This window comes from Parasteatoda tepidariorum, chromosome 7, assembly GCF_043381705.1.
Source record: "Parasteatoda tepidariorum isolate YZ-2023 chromosome 7, CAS_Ptep_4.0, whole genome shotgun sequence".
In the NCBI taxonomy this organism is placed as follows: Eukaryota; Metazoa; Arthropoda; class Arachnida; order Araneae; family Theridiidae; genus Parasteatoda; species Parasteatoda tepidariorum.
Window position 1 is genome coordinate 57,783,178 of NC_092210.1, and position 16,355 is coordinate 57,799,532.

Sequence of the window (16,355 nt, forward strand, 5' to 3'; positions counted from 1 at the left end):
CTTGTTCCACCGGATCACAATTGGTATTCCCGCAAGCGCCCTGGAGAAGCCCTTGACTTTCAGGGTACTCGTGCCGACCAAACCGCTACCTGTAGATTTGTCAGTGGGCATACTAAGAGCCAAAGAGCCTCACTTTCAGTGGACAAATTAAACTTTTTTCATCTTGTAAAAAGTGCAACTTCAGCGAGGCTAGTCCTCACCATCTACTTTAATGCCTGGATTTCACCATGGAAGAGGTTCTTGAGAGACCTCTCCTTTTCCTCGATTTTTTGAAGACTCGCGGCCTCATGGATCTGGTATAGCTCCGCTATCCCATCTGGGATTGGAAACAACAACAGCAACACTCCACTCAAGGATGAAATTCAGCCTGTGGCTTAGATATCTCTATTTTCTTTCATCTCTAATCCTATAGGATTGCGGCATAATCACAACAACATATTGTAGTCAAGTTGCCATTGGCAGATTTTTATCATCATAGCTTTGTGTGCACGGTACCAAAGTAGAACCAAAAACTTAAGAAATGACAAATAAGTCTACTCAAGAAAGATTTTATTAAATAATAAACTCTAAATATAGAACAAAAGCAAATATGCTATTTACAACTCAATCTGAATTCGGACTTCATTTCATTGAAATAAAGATACAAAACAAAAAAAGACAAATATTTTTTTAATAACAAAAAGTTTTCAGTAGAATTCTTACTATTTATAACCCATACTATTTGTATTAGTAAAAACTTTTTAATATTTAGTGGTATGGCCAACTTTAAAATCCGAAGTAGTACAAAGCAATAGTAAAGCTAATTCACTTTTGAAAGATAACGAATTCATGTAGCGAAATTGTTGCACATATTTGTCAATACAATGCGCAAATGTTTTCTCTATTGCCTTGGTAAGTTACGTTGAATTAGTACATAAAATATGTAAAGTAACTTATTAGAGCAAATAAACTTTACTCTGGGTAGAAAGCAAACGTATAACTGCAGATTCAATTTTTTAATAATAGGTACGAAAGTTTATCTTGAATCTTTTATAACTCCAGAACGATTTGGAGTTGGGTCTTGAAATTTGGACATCGACCATAAGGAACAATTTCAAACTCCCATCCAAAAAAATCGTTTACAAATTTCTCTCTTGCTTGTCTTAGTCAGTGAAGTTCAATTTTATTTTTGACGAAATCTTTTCACCATATTTTCTCCACTTCTTCCATGAATGTTGCTTAAAGTCAATGGTTGACCATCGAATTAGTTTGTTCATATAGAACTAAAATGATAAAGGCTCGTGTCTGGCAGAACATTTAGGAATTTTCGAAGACTATCGATTGCTTAATTCTTACAGCATTCTTTTGGTGCTGATCCGTCATTAATATGTCGGTCTAAGAAAATTTTAAAAAGAAATTCATTCTTGAGTTTACGAAAGAGAACTTGAAACATCGTAAGAATACATTGATCAAAAATAACATCTTTTGGCATAACCGCTTTATGAGAAGATCAGATAATCATCGTATTCATCGCGCTTTTAGAAAGTAAAGGTTTAACTTCTTTTCTGATATTATTTTAATCTTTGTCACTCAATCACCGGTAATAGAATAGAAAATTCTAAAATAAAAATACGTATTGATGTATGGTTTAAGTTCCTTTTTATATGCTTTTAAATCATCTTTAATGCTTTTAAAACGGTGGTCATTAAATTTAAACTTTTACGCGATAAAAAAGGAAATTGAAACATGGACAGATTTATGAGTACTATTATTTTATTGTAGAAGGAATTTTAAAATAGAAAATAATGCATTTTATTAAAAAATTTGGCACATATTTTGGCTGTTAAAGAATATAAACATCTTAAATTTAAAAATTCTAACTTTCAACAAGGAAAAAAAACGAATGATTTTTAAATTTACTTAATATATTTTTAAACTCACGTATTATGTACTCAAACCTTAAATACTAGTACATAGCAAACATAGTAAATTTGTAATGCATTTATCAAATTGTAAAAATATTTATATATTGATAAATGCACTAAGATACAATTGAAAAGTAAATATATATTGTTAATTTTAGCGAGTTATTTCCCCTTAAACAATATTGTTCTGCATTTCGAAATTAAAATGATTATATTAAAATCATGATCCTTACATATTCATATGATAGTTTTAAGCTATATAAATAATGTTTAAACACCATAGATTTCACTTTAAATATTACAAAATTGGCTTTTAAAAGAAACATTCTCAAAAAACACTTTTTAAATATTTCTCAGCTGAAAGTGCATTTTATGTATACCTTAAAATCATAACAGAATTTACCATCAGTTGAGTTTGTATAGTAATAGTAAGTTAAATTGATTATATCAAAATCATGATCCTTATATATTCATATGATAGTTGTAAGATACATAAATAGCGTTTTGACACCATAGATTTCATTTTAAATATTACAAAATTCGCTTTAAAAAAATAAATAAAACATTCTCAAAAAATTCTTTTTAACTATTTCTCAGTTGAAAGTACATTTTATGCATACCTTAAAATCACAACAGAATTTACCATCAGTTGAGTTTGTATAGTAATATAAAAGAGAAGAGAAAAAAAACTGCTAGTTTTTAGTTTAAAAAGTGAAATATTGGCATGAATTAAAAAACAAATCTAAATGTATGATTAACAGTTGTATAACAGTTAACATTTAGTTTTCTAAATTTAACGCTGACAGTCAATTTTGCATTCCATTTACCATCCATTAGTAGGAAAAATATTTTGTCTCATGGTTAATGAGTTAAACATCAGATGATTTTGGCGATAATGACGATCACAACTTTCGGTGGTGTGGTTGGTTGTTGTTATGCAGTTTCAGGGATGAGATAGGTTTACGGATTTTTACACCTGCCATTTCTTTGTCGCCTTTGAAATCTTCTCATTCTCCAAGGCCAGTCGTCTTTCCATTCCACAACAGTACTTTCTCGATTAGCGTGAAGGCCAGAATATTTTCTTCCCTCTTGATTGTTTCCTGGAACAAAATAAAAATTTTATAACGATATTAATATTAATTGATATGTTACATAAGTGTATAAATATATCTTTCTTCTCATAACAATTTTGGGGAAGTCAGGATAATGTTTCGTATTGGGGCTGAAAATTAGTTTGTTTTATATAGCGCGTTTCTTGATGGTGGAGTAAAATGAAATGGTCTTAGGCAAGGCGTTTTAACTCAGAAAATAATAATTTTTTTTTTGAAATAGCACTGATATCATCAAGAGAATTAAGATTAAAAGAATGAGCTACGCTACTAATATTGCCAGAGTGGATGAAAATGATCCAGTAAAGCTAGGTTCAAAACTAGTGGTAAAAAAAGCAAGGAAAAAAGAAAACGATAGCTTAGTATTTGTAGAATCTGATTCTTAGTATTTGTAGATCTCAGACTGCTTCTATAATAAAGATTATGGGCATCGTTGGCGTGATTGTTGACGAAAAATCATAAGTCATTATTATTTACAATCATTGATCATTTTTGTTCAGCTAAGTTAGAAGCAAGAGAAACAAATTTGAAAAAATTATCATTCTGGGGATAAAAGAAATTGCTTCGATTTATTACAAGGGCGAAATTTTAAAAACTATTTTAATTGTGTATTATTTTTTCGTCCCTCTAAAAAATTAAATACCTAAGACCCCCATGATAAAGCTGCCATTTGACCAGTACATTTATTAAAAGGAATTTGCATTTGTGAATTTTAATATTTTGCACGAATTGTCGAGAATGTATATGTATTGCATTAATTCTTAATTACCTAATATGAGGTAGGAGTGTTTCAGCCGAAGCTTCGGACAGCTGCACGAGATTTCTGCTTGAGTGATCCACAGAGATTGAGCACCCGTCCGTAGTTTGATAGGACCTGCTTTGAATATGTGCTTCACATGAATACCAAATCTGACCCAATCACCAACTGTCTCTCGGGACAATATGTCAGCTTGAATCGCTGTAATACATAAATCGCTGTTTACAATAATACTCAAAATTCACTTAGTTATTCAAGAATTTTTACTATCATATAAAATATAGTCGCACAATATACATAGTTTAAAGTTACAGACATAATATTTTGAAGTAAAGCAGAATTTCAAAATGTATTAAAGTAATAACAGTACCTAAATAACTCAAGCACCTATAAAATGTTTGTTTTCAATCATTAAATGCAAAAATTACTAAATTTTTAAATCAATATCAAAACAGTTAAGACTGAAACAGATAGGCAAAAATCAAACTAATTATGTTGTTGTAACTGTGGCAACTTGTTTTTTTAAACGACAGAACTAATAAGTCAAAATTAGGACTGTATCAAATTATTAAATATGATATCTTTTAGATATATCATTAAATTAAGATAGGGAGTGTTTCCAAGTAATAATGTTAAATTCTGTTTTGAGAGTGTCAATAATTACAATGAATCCGTTTATGCGAAAATTATCTCGAGCTGTTAATACCACCTCTGGAGCATCTCCATCGTTAGGTCTTCGTCGAATTCGCCATCACATCTATCAACGTTTCCAACGACTCATACATTAAGGCGCACGTATTCAGATTAATTTGTTCTGATTGAAGAGCTTTACTTGTAGCTCGAAAACTATTCAATATATTGCTCCACAATACAAGCATAAAAGCAAATTCAAAAGTTCCCATCTTAGTCGCAAGACATTCAGCTTCGTGTCTGGTGTCATGGTTTTGAGAAAGATCGTCAGCAATCTCGTTTAACGCAATTACAATTTTAACATAAAATTTTAGAATTGCCTCAGTGGCGTTGGCGCAAGCATCCAAACGCGTATCTGATAACGATTTCAAAATCTTATCATTTCCTATGTGTTTCCTTAAAACGTTCCAGCGATGCCTTAAACTTGAAAAAAAAACGTATACAATGTTTATACAATAAAAAAAAAATTCACTTCGAACAAGTAGCATTTCCCAGCATTTTGGCCAATATATTTGAAATTGAATTTTTTTTTTAAAAAATCATTGTTTTTCTTTATTTTTAAAAATTTATTTTCAAAAATTCCATTTTAAGGGGGCCCCTAATCATTGGGGGAACCAGGCCATAATGGGCAATCCAACACTGGGAAAAAATGTAATCCAGCTCTACCATGCCCTCTAAACTTGATTTTACTGTCATTGGTTGGCTATCAAGAAGGCTACTTTGCATAAATCAATCGCTCCTTAACAATTGTCAAGCAGTGCAGTAGGTAAAAGTGGAATATATTTCCTCAGCGCCACTGTTGTCCACACGATTGTTTCAATGTTTACAACACTGGCCAAATTATTTTTATAATTTTTTTCACAATAATTTAACGATATCAAGAAAAAACAATAATTCTACAAGTATTATTAATTTCCCTCTGCTACATGGGAACATATAGGCATTTAGTAGAATCCCTTGCTTTCAGAATGAAACCTTTAATTTGACATCACAACAATTTAATACATTTTTATTGTTACAGTTTTCAATTATGAAGTAAATTATTGCAAATAAAAATTGATTACCATTATTTACCTTTATTTTCCAGAACAAAATTATGATTAAGAAATCTTTACATTACCTACAGAACTGGAAATTTGATCGTAAAATATTTTTTCTAAACAAATGTCATCATAAACTTGGAATAAGGAAAAAAAATCTCAAATTATTGTTATAGTTTGACAAATACTGTATTATGAAATTACATTAAAAAGATAAATTCTATTTTTATAGAAACTGAATAGAACGTAAGTTTATACTGGAGAGAATAAAAATCTTAACAGAACAGCACTTAAAGTTCAGAAACTTTAAACTCATACCGTAGTCTTTTCTGCAATATTTCTTCAAATTTAATCTCTTTCTGCTGGCAGGACACTTTCCACACTTATCTACAGAATAAATAAAATTATAGTTTTCTTACATCCAATTAAATGACGGAAAATTTTTAGCAGTCAACAAAAGTAAATATAATTTATAATACCATTTTTGGAGTTTGCCTTTGGCTTTTCATTTTTAAATACTTCTGAAAATAAAATTAAAAAAACATTACATTAGTAACGAAATATTTAACTAAAATTTTTTTTTTTAATTTTTGAAGAAAGATAATAACCTAGTGCATTTTAAATGTAGTTGGGATACCTTAAATAATTTCAAAAATAAAATAAAACTTTGAAAGAAAAAGATTAGGTGATCATCTTTCAATTTAGAGTATTTCCCACTAAGAAATATTTTGAAAAATCTTTTAGTAGGACTATAACGAAGCGCATTTAAAAAGTCGATGCTACATAATAATGTACTTGATAGCAAAAACATAGTAAAAACATGTTCGATCTCGAAACTTCAGCATTTATTTTTGTAAAAGCTAAAATGTCGACATTTTTTTGCAACCCCTACTAAAATATTTTTAAGTTTCATTTTTAAAATGATACGTTTGAAAATGCACTTTAGAGGCAATAATTATTGAACAGTAATCACATTCTGTTAAAAAAAAAATGTGGAGCTTATAATTATACTTAAATATAAGTACACATTGTGCAAACAGTACTAAGTACAATTTATACTGTACATTGATCAATGTAGTAATTATACAATCATGTGGAGTATGATGGTCTTTAGAACTGGTCTGTTCTTCAAAAAAATAGCATTCTGGATTCTTAAGTACCTTTATTTTTCAATGATAGAGTTGAATTTTTTAACTTTTTTTTCTTCGTATATACAGGGTGAATTTTAAAGTTAAGCACTTGAAAGTTCAATGGATCAAAATTTAGCAATAAAAGCACTGAATTTTAATTACCGGTAGTTGGCTGTGCTATTAGAGCTCTGTATTAACCGTCGCCAACGAGCGACCATCGCATAAGAAATGGTTACAAAAATATCAAACCCTAGTCGCCAAAAATGAAGATCATGTTATAGACGCAATATAAGAAAATAAAATACGCTTGATAGGCTCCGACTCTAGCGTTCTGTTTGGATTGTTTTTCCGGTAATTTTATCTACGAATTTCCAAAAGTTTTTTTAATTTTAAATATCATTTTCTTATTTATTTCGATAGTATGGTACTCGAATTGAGCTTTTGAGTTATGTCTTTTTGTTAAACTCTATTCGAGACTATTCCATCACTTTTTCGAAAATGTTTGCTTCGCATTTCCTTATAGCTTTTAAAATCCCGATATTTTTAATACGGTAACAGGTATCCTATTGTCGTATTAAAGCGCGAATACAGAACCGGGCCTTTGAGTAATCACTTATTTAATGTACTTGATTTTCGATGATTCCACAGTAATTTTACTAGGTGTTGTTGATCGCTTTTTAGAGTTATTAGAGAGTAAAATACCAATATTTTTAATACGTCATTATTACGAACAACAAGTTTAGTAATCTTTAGAAAAAAAAAATTATAAATAAAAATAATAATATAAATAAAACAAGCTAATTTTATTCAAATAAATCATTTTATCCCCCAAAAGAAGAAAATAAACGAACATTACCAGTCTATAAGTGAATACCAAAAGTGCAAAAGCAGTTACGATTTTTTATTACTCTGTTAGTCTGTGGCTACTATTTATGATTTGCTTTGCTACTCTGGAGCTATAGTTGCGAATACTATTTTGAATGTATTTCATTTAGTACTGGTGATATTATTCTAATTTATAAGAAACTTTATTTGCTGAGCTTCTGTTCCTGGCGACAACTTCAAGGACAGCGAATATTCCTGTTATAGTATAATTTTACCAGAAAATCATATATTTTAATGTCTTTGAAGAGTTTTGCATGAAGTATCCTGATGAAGCAGTACCGTCGAACACCATGCGCAGCACCCATTAACCCTCATCTATGCGCAGTATCCATTAACTCAGCGATGTCATGATTTATTCTGTTTTAGGCCAATCTAGCAAACAAACAGAAAGGGCATGCAGGCCCTCCACACTAGTTGATGAAACAATGAGAGAAATCGAAATTGAGTTTCCATAACTGTTAAAAAGAGCATGAAAAATGGTCATGACCATTGATACAATGAGAAAAACGTTACATTTTCAATTTCAACAGGAGAAAATGCTATAGCGAATATTTTTGTAGCATTTGAAATTATTTTTCTAAAATCTGGTAAAATAACCTAAATATTCATAAAAATATGACTGCATTTCGAACATTTATTTCCAACAACCAATGTTTGTCTGTGTAAAATAAATACCAACATTTAAAATAATCTCTGTGATTCTTTACTTTCAGAAAATCATAAACTGGTATATTTAAAGACCATTAGATTTTGATGTATTAAAGTTCGAAATTAAACCTGTATTAAAAAATATGAAGAGTAATAAAACATCTTCTTTTTGAAATGTTGTTTCTTTATTACTCATAATTTAACAAAATTATTCTAAAACATGCTTTAAAGAAGAAATCTATCTGAATGGGACGATTATAATAAATAATTGTCTTACACAACTCAATTATCATTCACTAATTGAAATTATAGTTTAGCCATAAATTAATTTTTAACTCACTGATGCATGGTGCGACAGTTGAGCGACTTTGGAAATATCCTTTGGCACATCTGTTGCAAGTTTGCCCAGTTACCCCGTCTTTACAAGGACACTGACCGTTGGTTTGATTGCAAGTTAAGCCCGAAGAGCCCACTGGATGGCAGTCACAAGCTGTAATGAAAAATAAAATATCGTGTCATTTACAACTATAACAAAATTAAAAGTTAATTGCACAGTTATGGCTTTAATATTTAGTGCGCTCTTCGGGAAAAATAACATGCAATAAAGTTGAAAATAATTTAAATAAAATGAAATACATTTTATTTAAATTATTTTCAACTTTTCTTCTGTGTTTATTCAGTATTTTTGTCTAGCCGCGTTGTCGGAAGCCATGTCAAATCTCTTTTAACTCCAAAACCATTTATGCTAGTGTTTTGAAATTTAAACATGGATTGCAAGGAGCAATTTAAAATTAAAATTGCTTAAAAATATAAATTAGGCTGTTCAGGAGAGATGTTTGTAACATGATTCTTTTTCTTCGAATTATTCTAGCATTAGCCCTCGTAGTAAAATAAACTGTAGACGATTCGGTTTGAGAGTTTATCGTATGTTTTTGAATTATTAAATATTTTTTACAAGCTCAGTGATCAGGGTGAATGGCACATGAATCGGTGTTACATTACAGATTTAGTGTTCCTAAAATTATCTTGTTGTTTATTGCTTTTATTATATTTATCTAAACAACAGCAAGTATATTTAAGTGTTTATTTTATATATGGTTGGGATTTTAAAATGTTTTTTCATAAAGATAAATAATTTAAAATCAACGGTAATTGGATACGTGCAAGAGACATCACGCGTGGCTGTTTTATTTTATAACCGTCGTTGAACATCCGATCCATTGAAGAAGACAAGGTAGCTCCTGGATTGACAGAAATTTGCCATCGTGGAGGACTTTATGTGGGAGCTAAACCGTCTTTGTATAACAGAGAGGAAAACCACGAAAACCTCCCATGTTTAACCTTACGGCAAGGTAACATTAACCCATGATCCGTCTACCACTGAGGATATTTTATGTCAGTACTGCGGTTGCTGTGAGCTGGGTGCGGAACTTGTATCGACCAGCCATCGCTGGGATTAAAATCCGTTTCACCTTTTTGAAAGGCGAGTGCTCTATCATCTCAGCCACTACGGCTCATACTTGGTTGTTTCTACTCATAACATGATTTAGTCTAATCACGTGTTTTTTTGCATGACGTGTGAGCTCTACAAATTTAGGGTTTGGGTTTATTATCACTATGAATTCATTTTTGGATAAAATTTAATTGGATATCTCCAAGCAACACCCCGCGTGTGGGTTGAACCTGATTGGTTGATCCACGCGTGACGTCATTTGCAGATATCCGATTGAACTAGAAAAAATAATAAATAAATAGGGTATGTAGTATAAAGTGTAATTAATGGAGAAAAAGTATTGATTCAACTGAGAGAACCGTAAAGAAATAGCCAAATTATTATTGACGCCAATGATGCTAATTTAGTTTTGATAGTTAATACTGCTGGTATTATAGTAAATGGTGCTGGTAATATTAATATGGGTACCCCTGCAGGTAAAAGGTTTTTACTGAGTATCGAAAGGATAATTGTTCGTGGAAAATTGCTTGATTGTGGAAAGTTTCAGCCATCATGAGTTGGCCTTGAGCAACAGCGTCATGCCAAATAATCCAGATAACTCTTAATTTTAATTTTAATGAGATGTACTTCTAAAAAAGTATTTTGTTTAATCTCATAATGTAAAGCAACCGCTAAGGGTAAGAAATAAAAAAAAAATGCTTTATGCATTATTTCATAGTATTGACCTGAGCTGCGCAATTGAAGTGATTTTATCCAATTCCGACTCGAGGCATTTCTGAGAACTTGACTCCAGCTTTGACTCCGACTTATATTTAATTAAAATTTCCATCGAAATCCAGGAAAGTATTAATTGTTATGACATCATATTTTTTTGTATAATAATTTTATTAATATATTAATTTAACAGATAATTTATTTACTATTGTAATACTTAAAAACTTCTAGCCTTTATCTACTCTATGAACTCTACTTATATAAGAGTATTTAAGTAGATTTATGAAAGTTTTTCTCACTAGTTGTACGCAATACAAATACATCTAACATTAAATCGAGGTTTACTATCTACCAAATTTACAAAGATGAAGAAATATTGGGAATTTTTTTTCTCCTGAAGAATTAAATAAAAATAACTTAAATTTTTTTAAAAAAAATAGAAACTTTTGATGGTCTTGCACGAAAAAGTAAAAAATAAAATATTTCATGTTACTCATTAGAATCGAGTTGATATAGTCTCTGTTAATTTATTAGATATTATGTTCATTTTATATAAAGTTTATCTTAAAGGGTGTGGCAAGCATTTTTTGTTAAAAAAAGCAGATAAAAAGTCGGTGGTTTATTTGAAGTTATTATTTTTATTCGAAAAGTTGCAGCTTTTCAGCTGCTTTCGATTTAAGCAAACTCTTTTGATCAAAAATTCATAAATTTTCAATCGATTAAAAAAAAAAGAAGTAGACATTAAATTTTAATGGAAGATGTAAATAAATGAAAGTCTTTTTTTCCCCCCGTCAATGTATTAGTCATTTCATTTAGAAATAAGAGCATATTTGCATACTTTTCGGCATTTTTCAAGGACATCATATGAAGAAAAAAAATGAAATAAAACAATTCTGTGTGTTACGTCTATTGGAAAATCTATTCACAATCAATTCTATAGCACCCGTAATGGCTTACTTTTTATACGTTTCCATAACAACCAGACGTACCATACCGTGCTATTCTATCTGAATTGAATCCCACGGTATATCACAAAAGCACCCACTATTGCTTTAATTAAGCAACCGAGCGTGAGCCTGCACCCATAGGGGAGGGAGGAAATATATTACGGTTAGTCTGTTTGAGGCGTATTCATGCTCCATTGTCGCAAAACCTATGTTTGTCACAAAAAAAAAAAAAAAAAAAAAAAAAAAAAAAAAAAAATCCTATTAGTGAAGTTTAGTAGGGCTGCAATGTTAGCTTCGAATCTAAGAGTTCTTTTTAAGGTATTTTTCATTTGGAAGGGTGGTATTCTAAAAGGAGGTAATACACCGTTAAAAGTTTGTGATTTGGAAAGATATTTAATAACCCCTCCCCCCATATCTTGAATCATATAATGCGGAAAACATACCCGACCTTTATTTGCAGGGATATTTCGCTTCATATAAGATAATGCAGTGAAGTATTTGCATTACACTTTTATTTGAATATTCTTCATGTTTCATTTCTGAATCATCAGAAAACTTTATTTAAGTAATAACTTACAAAAAACAGCAAAGCTAATTTTTATTGTCTTACAAAAAACAGCAAAGCAAAATTAATTGTTAAAAAAGTTATACTTAATAAGCATTAATAAATATATAAGTATTAATAATATAGTAAATAAGTATTAATAATATAGTTAAATTGTTATAAAGCAAAGAGAAAACAACGCAGCTTTTTTTTGAAGGAAAAAAAAAATAAAGAAACACCTTTAAACATATGCACAAATTTTACGGCTATAAAAATGTTAAGTAATTTACTTTAACACGTTTATATCAAGTTATAATTAAATTTATACATTAATTAACCCCCAAAATTAACAATAAGATAATAATTTATTTGCTAAATTAGAATTCTAACAAGATATAGTTTCATTAAGTACTTCAAACCTGATTTTTGTTTTAATTGTATTCGTTATCATGCATCTGAAGAGAGTTTTGTGATTCTATACATAATGCTTTCTATACAAATTTACATTTACAATAATTCATATCTCTTATGAGTACAAAATTTTTTTTATATAGATTATTTCAAAGACCAAAAATTGAATTTAAATAACATGAAAAAAATCTACTTAATTTGCTAGTGACATTTCGGGTACCCTTCCTTATCGTCAGAATTTTTGTTGAAATTTGAAATAAATAAACAAATAAAGAATTCTATCAAATGCAATGAGAATACAATCATTACCCTATATTAAAACGTTAAGATATGCCATTTCCATACGCAAATAAACGTGAACAAATTTTTATTTTTATTTTCATAATTTAAAAATGAAATGTATTGTTTTATATGTTAGACATTTAATAATGCGTAGTGGGTCATATATAGCTTGCGAAAGTGTGATGTGTATGTAATGTGAAGTGTGCTAAAGTGTAATGCAAGATACTTTTTTTTTTTTTTTGGTTAAGGCATTCGCTTGGGAAAAAAATGTTAATTCATAAGAAAATAAAATTAAAGTTTATTTATTTCCCTTTTGTTGCAAAAAAGATTAAATTTTGTCATTTATTAACAGGAAAAAAGAGGGAAAGGACGAAAGAAAAGTATGAAGTAAAAAGTATATGGTGCTGACCTCTATTGTTACAACTATAACACAATAAAATAAGTAATAAAATGTTGCAACTACAACAGAAGTTTTAATTTTTGTTTCATGAGTATATAATAGATTGCAGGTTACAGGTAAAATTTCAAGAAAACGAGTGAAATATATAAAAAATAAACAAGATGGTAAGAATAATTTTATGAAGAAAAAAAAATTAAAAGTCATTATTAAATGGTAAATTAGTTCGATCGAACAAGAAATATTTAACTACACTATGGTGCTGCCATCTATTTCTTATAATTTACAAAATACTTTAATTCATGGGCAGGTAAAACTCGAATTCTATTTCCTCCCGCTTCAATTTTTCATCGATTGCTTCTTTTATTTGTTTGGCTGTTTATATTACTTATAGTAAAATAATTTGGAAAAAAAAAACAGGATTAGTTTCAAATTTATAGAAGCATTGCATGTGTGTGGAAACTTTTTGTGGAACACTAATATCTCCATTGAATGTTGCCTTTCAAAACCATAGTTTTGAAGTATGATGAGTCTCCAAAAGAGAATACTAAAAGGTTGAAAATAACATCCAAATGAAATTTCCCTCGATATAATTTATGAATTTCGAATTATTTTTTAAAAATATATAAAATTTCAATATTTTTTAAAGAAATTCTTAATTTAAAAAAAAACAAAAACGATTGCGTTTGCGTTTAATAGTTTTCAAACAAAATATGCTATTGCTTAAACAAATCAACTGTCAACTGGAAAAGTCAATGGGCCTAAGAAACGCAGTTTAAATACCATATTTAACCAAAATGTATATCTATGCCTTTGGCTACTTGAATAATCAGACTCTTTTCAAACAGCCGTAGTTATTTTTCAAGGCGCCAAGCTAATTGGAAAAGTCATCAGAATTTTCAAGCCAACCTGGTACTTCACATATATGTAGATTAATTAAAAAGTTTACCATTCATTGTTCATTTTGCCAGACTTATTTCAAGTAATTTGCAATTAGACCACAGAAGTGAAGGCTTATTGCACGTAAATCCAAGGTTTATTGCATTGCAATATTCCAAAGCAAATTTAGACAGATTGAGTATTTCTTCGCACGTATTCTAATTAACCTGAAAGCGTATATGTTGATGGTAATAAGTTTTAAAAATATCCAGCAGATTAAAAGCTACTTAAGATTTTTTTGAATAGCCAATCTCGAATTGTAAAAAATCAGAGATATTTTCAAAAAGTTTAAAATTTCATTAGCCACGATGGCTCAGGGGATCGAGCTCTCGCCTCCCAAAGAGACGACAGAGGTTCGAATCTCAGCGGTGGCAGGTAGATATAAAATCGGCTCCCAGGCCTCCACTGACCTCTGGGCTGACATAAAATATCATATGTGGTGAACAAATCATGGGTTAGAATCCCTTTGCCGTCAAACTAACTGTGGTAGACTTTGTGGTTTTTCCCTCCACGAACCGCAAGAGCGGTTAATTACACAAAAATCCTCCACGAAGACTAGTTTGTCCTGATTCTTGATCCAGGTGTTTCCTTGTCTTCTGGATTGGGTTCAAAAATACAAAGCCCCGGAATTGAACATTGATCGTAGTAAACTCATAATCGAGTTGACTTTTCAATAAAATATCATTAGCTTATTACGTCTATAAATGTATATTTCGTATGAGTTCAAGGATTTTACAAATTAAAAAACAACAACAACTTAGTGATCAAATATTTTTATATACCCAATTTATACTTATTGAGAAATCTGAACTTGAAAACGGATCCCGGAAAATGGATTAAAATTCATATACCTTTGTAAAAAATCAGGAAAAGTATTATAATAAATAAAACTTTTAAATAATATTCGTTGACTACATACCTTTGCATGCTTTTCTGTGAGTTATAGGTTTTGTGAGATCTCTGTAATAACCTTCTTTGCAATAATGACAATGACGACCGGCTGTGTTGTGTCTGCAATTCAAGCAAACACCTCCAGAGGTCTCCCCCGACAGAATATAAAGTTCCATATTGAATCGACATCTTCGCGCGTGCTGATTACAGTTGCAAGCTGGAGAAAAAAAAATACTTATTAGTTATAAACATCGAAATCATAAAATCTTAGCCTATATTTTTTTTTAATAAATTTAATAACAATAACGTGAAAATTAATAGTTTGTTGATAAGCGTAAAAAAGTTTTACTGGTCTGCTATCTCACTTGTTTGAAAAAAAAGCAAATTTGGAGTTTCTTCCTCCTTAGAACCTTTCAGTAAATTCAAGATAGCGGCAAAACTTAACGTTGATGTAGGGAGATTCATATTGGACTTAAGCCAAAACATTTAAAAATACTATTTTAAACAGTTTTGTTTATACTTCACACTTATAAAGTTATTGTTTTATTTTTGAATACGCTAATTTTCTATGAAAGGTTTTTCATCATCTTAAACATGATAAATAATGCGGACCTTCCGTTGGCTGTCATTATATGTATTAGAATCCATGTCAAAAATGAAATAAAGAAAGTATCCTTTGGTAAGGTTTTAATTGCAATATTTTGGCAAAGGAGAAACTAAACCAAAATCGAATTATTAGTGAAGCAGACACTATAAAATATATCAAAAACTGTTCTATTGTCTGGTGATATTGATTATCACTGCCCTTTCAACTCTGCCAAGTTTCCGCCAATCATCTAACATATTTTGTTGTTTTCAATACAGCCGAGTTTTCAGTAAACTAGTGAAACAGTTCAGTAAACTAGTAAACTCGTGAGAATTCACTAGCATTTTCGCTTTTTCTCTTTTTTCCATGCTTAACTATTAATTTGTCAATCCGTTTGTGCATAAATTTTGACTTCATTTGTGAATAGGATCCTAAAAACTTTCAATGATTTTCAAAAAAAAAAAATGTTCTTACTTTTTTAAAGTGTAACATAGTTTTTATCAATCGTGTGCAATTAGCAATTTTAAAAAATATTTTCTACAATAATTGCAGTATATTATTTTTAATGGTATTTATATCTATTATTAAAAATAAAATACGTCTATGTTTTAATTGTTTTATTTTTAATGATTATTATATTAATTCGTAAATTCATGCGTAATCTCTTAAGAATTTTTAACTTTGAGGATATATTAAGGTTGTTTTGCTTTAATTTTTATCACCAAAACATAGTTTTTTTTAAAATTTTATCATTATAAGACGTACTTACTAAAAATTCTGTTAAAAAAATTTTGTAAAATTTTGCTGTAAATGATTAACTCAAAACTTTAAAATTATCCACTATCACTACTTTAATTTAGTAAAACCTTTTTATCATCCAATTTATTGACTTCCAATAATACTATCTGTAAAATTTATTTATTGATTTCTATTTGACTTTAAATAATCTATAAAATGTGGTCTGTAAATGCAGTCAAGCGTAAAATTGTCATTGCCAACTTTCTATACAATCACGTTGCCATAAATGA

The 16,355-nt window shown here is 29.7% G+C and overlaps 1 protein-coding gene across 1 annotated transcript in view; it reads right to left on the minus strand.

Moving 5' to 3' along the window:
• Window positions 1–532: 532 nt before the first annotated feature.
• The window catches only part of LOC107450632 (netrin-1), a 99,250-nt gene continuing 83,427 nt past the window's right edge, over window positions 533–16,355 (minus strand). Inside the window, exons 2-7 of the mRNA XM_016066465.3 lie at window positions 14,770–14,958; window positions 8,504–8,653; window positions 5,980–6,021; window positions 5,819–5,887; window positions 3,783–3,971; window positions 533–3,004 (exon numbers count right to left, since the gene is read on the minus strand). Coding sequence (XP_015921951.1) covers window positions 2,865–3,004; window positions 3,783–3,971; window positions 5,819–5,887; window positions 5,980–6,021; window positions 8,504–8,653; window positions 14,770–14,958 — 779 coding nt within the window. The 3' untranslated portion in view covers window positions 533–2,864. The remainder of the gene's footprint in view (window positions 3,005–3,782; window positions 3,972–5,818; window positions 5,888–5,979; window positions 6,022–8,503; window positions 8,654–14,769; window positions 14,959–16,355) is intronic.